We start from the raw sequence: 11,150 nt of genomic DNA, 5'->3' as shown, positions 1-11,150 counted from the left end.
AAGACAAGGAAGGCAGGCTTCTGTGAAACAGAGAGAACATTTGGCTTGTTGCTTCTTACTAGGATACCATTGGCATTGAAAGCAAGGGTTACTGTCTAGACCAGTGAACCATAACCAAGAATGAGTACATTCTGTTGTGGTATCCATGAGGTCTAAATGTTCATCTGAGTCTAATTCGAGAATTAGGTCATCTTCAGTATCTGAAGAGTCTTCTGTTATTGTAGGTAGACTAACTATGCTTTAGATGGATTCTGTGTCTGACATATATTCATCTACTTCTATTAAGTCTTGTTGGACATTCTCGACTAAAGTAGATCTTTTAGAGTTTATGTTTTGTCTTTTTGGACATGTATTAGCTAAGTGTTCTGTCTGATCGCAGATATAACAAGAAAGTTTATTCTTATAGGTTCTCTTGGGGTTAAACCGCCTAACATGTCTTTCTCTATTAAGATATGGTTTCCTACTTTTAGATCTTCGAATAAAATAGCCCTTTCTAACAAACTTTTTACGTCTTCTAGTGCGTTGTCTAGATTCTTTAAGGCCATAAGCTTGGGTAGTATAGATCTATTTACAAAATCCGAAATCATCTCCCTTAAGTTGTCTTTGGATCTGGATATCAGTACATTTTTCTTGTAATATATTCATGATAAATTTTGTTCTCTGTCCTATGGAATAGGCTAAGTGAGGGTTAGCATTTTCTATATTTTGCCATTTTTCATAAATTTCTTTTCCTAAGCCTCCAGGTAATTTTCTAAAAAGTTTAATACCTAAGTCTTTATTAAAAGCATTTCCTGAAATGCAAGTATAGTAAAAATAATCTTGTAAAATTTTTTTAACATACTTGTAATTGTAAAGACTAAGTTGTTCTAAATAGATGACTGCGTCTTTTTGCAAGGCTATGGATCCTAAGTTGGGATCATCACCTGTAACTAATTGAAAAACTTTGTTTACAAAATTATAGGGATTAGGACCTAAACTCATTAACTGTCCAAATTGTTCTGGATTAAATCTTTTATAGCTTTCCCAAAGAGCTTTCACGCTTTCTCCTAAGAAGGTTTCTAAGTATCTATACATTTCTTCTACATCTTGAGAAGAGAAATGTTGGATATAATCTGAAACTACTTGATTTTTCCATAGATCTAACACTGTAGTCCATTCTTGAGGATCATGAGCAAAGAGATTAAGTATTTTTCCTTTTCCTTTATCTTGGAAAGTAATAGGTCTTTCTGTTTCTTTTCTTTTTCCCTTGGGATGAACTTTTTTATCAAAATTAATTGGTTCTGTATAAGGTAATCTAGGCATATTTCCTGAGTTAAAGACTCCTCTAGGTGGTGGAGTAGGATAAGTAGTGTAGGTAGGATTATTGACTGAACTTTCTGCGTCCATGTAATCTTTTACACTAACAATTTCTTCTTGTGTTTCTAAAGAAGGTTCTAGAGGCATAGTTCCTATTCGGATATTTAATTCATTATCATAATATAAGTATTCTTGTTCTTTGATTCTTTTATTTTTTATTAAGTCTTCTTCTAGATGTAATAATTCTCTTTCGCCTAGTTGTAATCCTAATTCTTTGGGGTAAATAATATCATCTATTTCTGTTTCTAGGTGGACTAAATCATAATTTTCACTAGAAATAGATTCAGTGTCTTCTGTATTTTTCTGTTCATAGCTATTGAATCTAATATTTACATTTCCGTTTGTATCTGTATACATAATACTTTCTTCTGGACTAATGATTTTTTCTTGTCTAAATTTTAAATTCCAATCTAAACCAGCTAAATCTTCAGGGGAATATTTTAAAGGTTTTAATAGTTTTATTCCTTTATTACCTATAAGATTTACTACATCATCTATTTTAATTTTAAACTTAGTAGTGCTGGAACTTGTACATCTTCCTAAAAATCCTATACATAGTAACAAATTGTTACCCACAAAGGATTCATATCCTTTAGTTTGGATTCCTATCTTAATATATTTCTTAAAATCTTGTAGTCCTAACAGAAAATCTGGAGAACAATAGAAAATTCCGCCGTTCTGATTCATATCTACTTCTGTTATCCCTAACATTGCCTTTTTGGGGTCTGCCCATCTATCATCATAAATGCTAAGTAAGGTTTTTGTACCTAAATGTTTTCTTCCTAGACCTTTTATTCCTATGACTATCAATCCTAGGTGAATTAAAGTGTAGATCTTTTTTATTTCCCTAAAAGCTTGATCTGCAATTAAATTCACATTTACTGAATCTTGTCCGACACAACTGACCTGGATTTCTCTATAATGTCTAAATAATCCGGTCTGGAAATTTATAGGTCTTGTTCTGTATAGTTGCTTAGGATTAAGTAAATTGAGCTGATTATTGCTAAATACTGTAATATCCTGATCAACATCTATAATGTCATCTAACTGTATGTCTTGGTGATCTATACTTCGTCTACCAATAATTCTATCCAAAATATTTAAATTTCTGCTGGAACTGCCTATTTCTGAGATTGTTGAGTCACTTCTCCGATTAGAAACATAAGGCTGTGTGTGGAAGTTAGGAGCAAAAAACACCGATAGTAAAGAAACGGACGAGAAGAGACGAGAGCAAAAGAAAAGACAAGACAAAGATAAAAGATGAAGAGGAAAGAAAAGAAAAGAAAATAAATAAATAGGTGTTTTTATTTTGTGGATATCCATCGAAAATGAGAAAGAAAATAGAAGAAATCTTTTGTTTGGATACTCGTGAAAAATGAAAAAGAAAAGAAAATTAGTAATATTTTTTAAAAAAATTATATTTTTATTTGTTTTTATTTCCAAATTTCATCGTGAGAGAAAATTTATTAACTAAACGACGATTTTTTCTATTATTAGACTTGAGAGGGAGCTAGGTCCAATTGTACCCAATTCAACAAATTGATTAATCATTTTTACTTATTCAATAAAGAAGGGAGAAGATGCCCTTGGTTTGAAGGAAGGGTGATATCCTCCTCTGCGTAGAACAAAAAAAAAAGTGTTGACGAGCAAATATAGGAGAATTTTACATGATCTCATAAAAAGAAGTCTCACACGAAAGTAATTATTATGGCAAAATCTTTCAGGAGTCTTAATGGAGGATGTCTCGTAAAAGTGTTTAAGTTCAAAGGTGTTTTAGTTATTTCAATCTTCTATTCATATCCAGTTATTTAATTATGCTAGGACTTGTAACTAAGTGATAGACTTGGGGTATAACTAGTTTAATTGTAATTGGATTCTACTTGTTTCTTCTATTATAAATAGAAACACATAGTACTCAAATTACAAAAAAAAAAAAAAAATCTGGTGAAGTATTTCTATCTAGATTTAACAAGGTTCTAAATGAACCTATCTCAAATTGAAAGTTAGAAAGAAAAGTAAAACGTACACCCTTGTCAATTAGAGAGATACCCTTCTCCTTTGAGAGTTCCAAACTTCTAGTATCTGATGCACAATGTAAAGTGTAGGAGTTCGACAATAGTGTATGCATGGAGATGAAATGGGAAAGAAGTGCAAGAATTTTGCAAGGTTTGACTCTCTCTCTTTCTTTCTAAAAAATGCACTTAGGAAGCATTTTCAGAGGATTGAGAATAAATACAAGTAGGTACGCCAATAAAAAAACACATTAACTTCTCAATGGGAGGTTTAGTGGGGTATTTATAAGTTTTCCAAGCCAAACTAGCCATTTTTTGCTTATTTGCCAAAAAATTGTGTTTACGTTTATCGATCGATGTAAAGTGGATGATTGATCAATTGTGTGTAATGACTAATTTTCTATCAGAATATGATTTATTGATCGATGGTATGATCGTTCAATATCTTCCCATTGCATTTGACATTTTAATTTGATTGATCAATGTACATGGCATGAATGATCAATTAGAATTCACACTAGCAGTGCATAACAAGTATGATCGATCAATGACCTTACTATGATGGATCATGTTTTGTGACCCTTCTTGGCAAAGTTCTGTATGATTGATCAAGCATTGAGGGTTGATCGACCAATCAACATTGAAATTGCTTTGCCTAGACAATATTGATCAGTCAGTCCAAATAGGTTGATCGGTCGTGCTTTATAGCACAAGTTGGCCATGTTGTGGATGATTGATCAATCGACCTTGGTTGATCGATCATGCTTTATATTTTTTCCTGTACACTTCTAATTTATAAATCATTCTAGTACCAATACAATATGTGGATTTTTAAAGCATGGGAATTGTTGAAGAACAAGTATGAAAAAGTCTTATATGACTCTCACAACAAAAAATCTCACTGAGCTAGAATTAATATGGTGGAGTAGTAGAGTAGTCTCACAAAAGGAGGTCTCATATAAGAGTCTTAGTTAAAAGTGTTTTAGTTATGTTATTCTTCTATTTATGTTCAGTTGTTCAATTATTCTAGGACATATCTTTAGTGTTTAACTTTGGGTGTAACTAGGACAAGGGTAGTTTAACTGTAATTGGATTTTATTACTTCTATAAATAGAGGTTCATTGTACTCAAATTACAACAAGTTAGTGGAGTTTTTATCTTTTCCAAAAATTCAACATGGTATCAAAGCTAGTTCTGTGAGTCGACTCGATCAACCTTTGAAAGATAATGTGATCCTTTTTTCTATCTATCAACTCTAGTAATTTAGGTTTGTATTCCATCTGTTTTCTTTCTTACCTATCTTAGTACTAGTAATTTTCTTTGGCATTGGTACCTCCATACTGAACTTTTATTATTTTAATATATATATTTAAAAAAAACATAATTTAGTCTACTTTCCAACGCAAAAATAAATTTGGCAATCAGAATTTTCTATAAAGAGAAATCGATATTTGAAGTAGAAAAGGTCAGACTGCAAGAGAGGTTCGATCATCAGCATAAAGCTTCAATTTTTGAGCCATTTTAAACCATCCATAATGATACTTTATGTGGATACTTATATATCAAATAAAACATTTGTAAGTCCATTTTCTTACTTATCCAATCAATTCTCAATCTGAGTTGTCTAGAGGGAGATATATCTCAGATGAGACAATGGTCATGCTGGCCAAAGAAGAAAGAGTACTACTCAGTTCGGCCAGATTAAAGAGTCCAAAATTTAACACATTCCTTATCTCAAAGAAGTATATTTTATGAATAAAATTAATACTTGAATGAATGGTATCGAAGTATAGTTTTAGAAACAAAAACATTTATGCCAATTTGATCTATATTTAAGGAGATATTCGTATTCGAATCAACAAAGTGTCAAGCTACAAGACTAATAAAATAAAGAGGTCATAAAATATTCAAGATTGAAGATTTTTATGTTAAATTAGGTATCAATTTAAATCTCTTTGAGCCTAGTTTCTTGAAAAACAAACCATTTCTGATTCTAAACTATATTTTTGGAAATGTCAACATCAGAAGTGCCAAAGGTCGGTTCTGCCAATAATCTTTCCTTTTTTCCTATTTTCTCTCCTATTTTGTCTCCATGCATTGATGTGAATTAAGTTTCTTTTTCTCCTAAAATCTGAGTTTTTTAGCCCAAATTTTCTTCTAATCAAAGATTTTTTGTCATACTTAATCACTCAATGATGTGTTCATTCAAGTTATGCAATATATTGCTTCAATATTGTTTTCAACTTTTGTTTTTTTTGTTATTTGGTTGTGTATGCATAGTTAACTCCAAAAAATTGTGGTCAAATTTATTAAGTTCTACCATTATAGTCTCCCCTATTTTTTTTTTTTAAATGTCACTTTGGAAGTATGAGTGTTGCATAGTCGCCTCCTTCAGGTTAAAGTTATTTTTCTCTATTATTTTTTCAGTTTATCATCTTGTGTTTTTATCACTTCAAACCAATGCCTAGACCCACTACCTAAAAGGTATAGGAGTGTGTCCAAGATCCTGCTTGAGTCAAGTCTTTTGTTCTTCACCCAAGAGGTGAATGGTGTTTGAGATACCCTTAAAAAATTAGTCTCGTTGTTGTGTCCTAAAGTTGGACCATTTTTCAGGCTTTAAAATTAAGTACAGTGTGTTTTACACTATAACCATTTTTTTTTAGAGTATGGAGCTTTGTCGTTCGACTAGAAGTACTTTTCTTCTCCCATATTGTGTTATGTTGAACCTGGGTCTCTATATTTTTTTTATCCCCAATTTGAGGGGGGAAAGTAGAAAAAGAAGTACAAGAAAGAGATATTTTATTCAACATGTTGTGGTAATTTTTATATGACCAAAATATTCAAGAAAGGGGGAACACAAAAGATGGAGTCTTTGCATAAAGATGAAGTTTTTCATCTATGAAGAATTTTTTTTCAACCATAAAAAAATTGAAGTTCAAGAATCCTACATGCCAAAATTATAAACTCAAACTTGAGGGGGAGTGTTGAAGTGTAGGTATTAAAAACTCTTACATGGCTCTCACAACTAGAAGTCTCACAAAATCAAAATTAATATGGTGGAGTCTAAGAGGAGGTCTCATATAAGAGTCTCGGGTAAAGGTATTTTAGTTATATGAGTCTTTTAATCAGGTTCAGTTGTTCAATTATTCTAATATTTATCTTTTAGTATTTAACTTTGGGTGTAACTGGAACAAGGGTAGTTTAATTATAGTTGGATTCTACTAGTTTCTTCTATTATAAATAGAGGCTCATTTTACTCAAATTACAACAAGTTAGTGAAGTTTTTCTCTTTTTCAGAAATTCAATAAGATTTTTTATCGTAAGTGATTCTAAAGTGTATGAAGTGTATGTGTGCATTTATAAAAACATGTTTGAATGCAAAATATGTCATAAAGCTTCAAATTTGCATTGTACGACAATTTTTAGAAGAAATGGATTTTTTGCATACATAGACTTAGTTTTTTACTTAACTCAATGATTCCTAAACTCTAGTCTTCAATATTTCTTCATCTTCTAAGGGTGTTTCTTCAAGAGTTCTTTGACATTTCACGGAGCTTGAGGTCTTTGAGAAGCTTGTATCGATTCAATACTTTAGTTTGAATTTGGTATCTCTTGCAAGAAATATATTTGAAATACTAGATTTGCAATTGTTTGCTCAATTAAGTTTTGTTATCATCAAAATCTAGAAGAGTGTCAGCATGCGGTCAATAGTTGGATATGCTTGAACTTTAAGCTCGAAATGGGAAACATTAGACCACAGTGGTTGTGTATGATAACTCTAGGTAGATCACACATTCTCAATTGCTAGAACTCAAAAAAATAGTGTTATTGAAAGAAAGAATAGAATCTTAATTGAAGTGGCAAAAGTCATGCTTCATACATACAACTTGCCTCATAGATTTTGGGTTAAACCTATAAATACAACTTATTATGTGGTTGACTAAGTTATCATTAGGCCAATTCTCAAGAAAACACCATATGATTTTGTTAATCGAGATTTTCTTCAAGAATGAGGGCCGACGAATCAGCCGAGACCAGTGTTCACAAACGGGTCTTCTCGGGGACAAAACGCCACGCCACACGGCTTACCGATCCTCTCGCACGGAGACCTCTAAGCTCTATTGGTGGTGGACGGAACCACCAAGACCTCCGGAGACTGACGACATAGTCCTGACAGAGAGCCACTCGCTCTCTTGCTTCTCGGCTAGGACGACGGTGAGGAGAAGGTGAAACGTTTGAGGACAGGAATGCAAAATCTGCCTTCCCCCTCTTCTTTTTCTTACTTATAGTTAGGTTTACCAAAGATTACATATCAGCCCATGGGCCCACCACAATCCCACCCAGCCCATTAAGCTATGTACATAATACAACATACAACATGCATAAGTGATACCTAATATACATCCAAAAATATCGTAACATCCCCCCTCAAATTGATGCTGGTCAGTCAACCAGCAACAATTTGCCAACCAGAAAATTATGTCGTGATTGAGACAATGTTTTGGTGAAGATATCAGCCACTTGAAGACCAAAGAAACGTACGGAAGAGATATTACCTGGCGCTCCAAAGTGTCGCGGATAGAGTGACAGTCCACCTCAATGTGCTTGGTGTGCTCATGGAAAACAGGGTTGGTTGCAATCTGAATCGCACTCTTATTATCCGCATGAAGTGGTGTAGCGGAGGTCTAAGGAAACTGAGTTCAGTAAGAAGGCCGCTGAGCCAGATAACTTCAAAACATGCAATAGACATGGGGCGATACTCAGCCTCAGTGGTTGACTTGGACACCCAGTCTTATTACTTACATTTCCAAGAAATCAATGAATCCTCTAAAAACATACACCAGCCTGTAGTAGATCAACAGGTATCTGGGCATCCGGCCCAATCTGTATCACTGTAGGCAACCAGCCGTAGTGCGGAGCCCATAGGAAAGAATAACCCTCGAGTAGGAGAACCGCGTAGATAGCGGATGATGCGCCGAACTGCCGCAAGATGAAGGTGCCGAGGTGATGACATAAACTGACTGACCTGATGCACAACATAGGAGATATCCGGGCGAGTAGTAGTCAAGTATATGAGACTCCCAACCAGTCGCCGATAGATAGTAGGATCCTCAAGAAGTGTCCCTTCATCTTTCCTATATTTGACATTGACCTCCATAGGAGTAGAAACTGAAGATGTGTCCTCCAATCCATCTAGAGAAATAAGATCTTGAGTATACTTATGCTGGTTTAAGAAAATACCACTGGGACGGTGATGTACCTCCAGCCCTAAGAAGTATGTGAGGTGTCCAAGGTCCTTCATATGAAAGGTGGCATGCAACACTTGTTGAAGCTTGGTAATTAGGCCCGTGTTAGTGCCAGTAATGATGATGTCATCCACATAAACCATGAGAATGACCATGCCAGCATCAGACTGATGATAAAATAGAGATGAATCATACTGACTCTGTGTAAACTTGTGGAGAATAAGTGTGCTACGAAACTTTTCAAACCATGCCCGAGGAGCTTGTTTTAGCCCTTACAGCGGACGACGTAGCTTGCAAACATGATCAGGAGATAAAGTAGTCATACCCGAGGGGAACTTCATGTAGACATCTTCCTATAGGTCACCATGGAGAAAGGCATTCTTCATGTCCATGATGCAGTGGTCAGGATTGGGAGGCTGCAATGGCTAATATAGTGCAGACGATGGTCATCTAGGCAACTAGAAAAAATGTTTCCTCATAATCAATCACATATTCCTACTTATTTCTCAGGGCCACAAGACGGGCTTTGTACCGATCCAACGATCCATCTGAATACAGCTTAACAGAAAATACCCACTTACTCCCAAGAGACCGAATGGCAGGTGGGCAAATCACAATGTCCTAAGTGTGATTCTCCTCTAGTGCTTGCAGATCTATTTGCATTGCCTGTTGCCAACACTCATGTGCCATAACCTATTTGTAGCAAGAGGGAATAGAAATAGAGGATAAGGTAGCCACAAGTGATACAGGGGAGGGGAAACTATACCTATCAGGTGGGCAAGATGGACGAGTAGATCTATGAAGGGTGATGGGGGTAGGAGAAAAGAGACGAGCAAGAGCAAGCGCCAGGTCAGAATCGAAAGAGGGCAACAAGGAAGTGGGGTAAGACTCATCAAAGCTCGGCAGACTAGACGAAGATGCAGATGGTAGTGTAACTTGAGATGGAAAGAAATATTGGTTTTCAAAGGAGCCCACAATCCGAGAAACATGGACTCGACGCGCCTGGGGATCATAGCAAACATACCCTTTTTTAAAAATGGCATATCCCAGAAATGCACACATCACTTATTGGGCTGTCAGTTTATGTCGTTCATGATCAGGGAGATGCACAAAACAAACACAACCGAAAGTCCTAAGATCAATGTATGATGGAGAATAACTAAATAACTTAACGAATGGAGAGACCTAATGCAAGGTAGGCGAGGGCAGGCGGTTTGATTAAATAAACTGAGGTAGAGAGTTCCTCACACCAAAACGGGGAGGAACGGATGATTCAAGAAGAAGGGACCATATCAAGAAGGTGACAATTTTTCCTCTCAGCAACCCCATTTTGATGGGGTGTTGAGGGACAAGAATGTTGAGAGATATGGCCTTTGCTCTGAAGAAATCCTGGAATTCAGTGGACATGTACTCGCCTCCAGAGTCAGAGCGCAGTACCTTAATACGAACAGAGAATTGTGTTTCAAGAAGCGCAAGAAACTTTTTAAAAACACCAAAAACTTCAGACTTAGCCCGTAGGAAGTAGACCCAGGTAAACCAACTAAAATCATCAATAAATGTAACAAAGTACTTATATTACACATGGGAGACAACATGAGCAATTCCCTAGACATCACTATGAATAATATCAAAACAATGGGTGGAATGCAAGGCATGATGAGGAAACTGTAAAACTTTACTTTTGCCAAGTTTGCATGATGAACATTCAAAAACCGTATCAAGAGAGGTGCATGTTTGACTGCCTAATAAACCAAATTTAAGCAACATACGAAGAACATTCGAGTTTGGGTGGCCTAGACGTCTATGCCACATCTTAGGGCCTGAGCCAACAACATTATATGCAAAAGAAAGTACAGGAGTACGTGGAATGATGGTGGAGAGAAGGACTTTAAGAGGAAATAACCATCCCACTTTAGGCCCCTTCGCGGTCACCTTCCCCAACGCTTGATCCTGCACAACACAACCAGAGCGAGAGAACTGAACATTACAATTTTTATCAACAAGTTGACCAACAGACTGAAGGTTTGTTGATAGGTCAGGAGACACGAAGACATCAGATACAAAGGGGGAGAGATCACCAACAGCACTGATAGGCATAGAACTACCATCGGCAGTGTTGATGTGCAGACTTCCATCGTATTTTCTGACGTTAGACAGAGACCCAACATGGGTTGTCATATGGTTAGAAGCACCATAATCAAAATACCAAGGCTAAGGAGAGATTTTCTACTTACCTGAGAGACCAAAAGTAGAAAAAGCAGAGATAATAATCTGTTGTACCATTTCAGGGGTGAGGGAGGGTGAACTTGCAAGTGCTGGAGGAACAAGAATGTAGTAGCTGGCATGACATTCAGCAAAGATGCAGAACTAGAAGTACTAGTGGAGGTATGATAAGCTATATTCTTTTTCTTTTTAGGGTGAGTAGGGCAAGCTACAATGAGATGGCCCGACTTCTTGCAGTAGTTACATGATTTCTTGGGGCATTCCCAAGCAAAGTGACCATATGCCTTGCAATGGAAGCACTGAACAGAACTCA

General features: G+C 35.8%; 1 protein-coding gene across 1 annotated transcript; it reads right to left on the bottom strand.

The window, feature by feature from the left end:
- Positions 1-8,223: 8,223 nt before the first annotated feature.
- Positions 8,224-10,792, bottom strand: LOC137959343 (uncharacterized mitochondrial protein AtMg00810-like). The gene is made up of 3 exons (XM_068806747.1): positions 10,518-10,792; positions 10,052-10,154; positions 8,224-8,781 (listed from the first exon to the last, which is right to left on the bottom strand). Exons 1-3 carry the CDS (start codon positions 10,790-10,792, stop codon positions 8,224-8,226), a joined length of 936 nt encoding a protein of 311 aa, XP_068662848.1.
- Positions 10,793-11,150: the final 358 nt, after the last annotated feature.

Source organism: Aristolochia californica, unplaced genomic scaffold (assembly GCF_029961685.1).
Source record: "Aristolochia californica isolate CCGP_79_NKW_82.1479 unplaced genomic scaffold, dmAriCali1.0.hap1 SCAF_3, whole genome shotgun sequence".
Classification (NCBI taxonomy): domain Eukaryota; kingdom Viridiplantae; phylum Streptophyta; class Magnoliopsida; order Piperales; family Aristolochiaceae; genus Aristolochia; species Aristolochia californica.
The sequence above is the reverse complement of the archived record's forward strand: the minus strand, read 5'-3'. Positions and strand labels throughout refer to the sequence as shown.

Bases quoted from the DNA above. Each gene is read 5' to 3' on its own strand.
- LOC137959343 (XM_068806747.1), bottom strand. From the start codon at position 10,792: ATGACAACCCATGTTGGGTCTCTGTCTAACGTCAGAAAATACGATGGA. The intron at 10,155-10,517 runs GTTATTTCCTCT...TGATGATTTTAG, and splicing joins AAGGGGCCTAAAGTGGGATG to TTGGTTTACCTGGGTCTACT. The intron at 8,782-10,051 runs GTACTGCGCTCT...TTTTATCATCAG, and splicing joins AATTCTCTGTTCGTATTAAG to TCTGATGCTGGCATGGTCAT.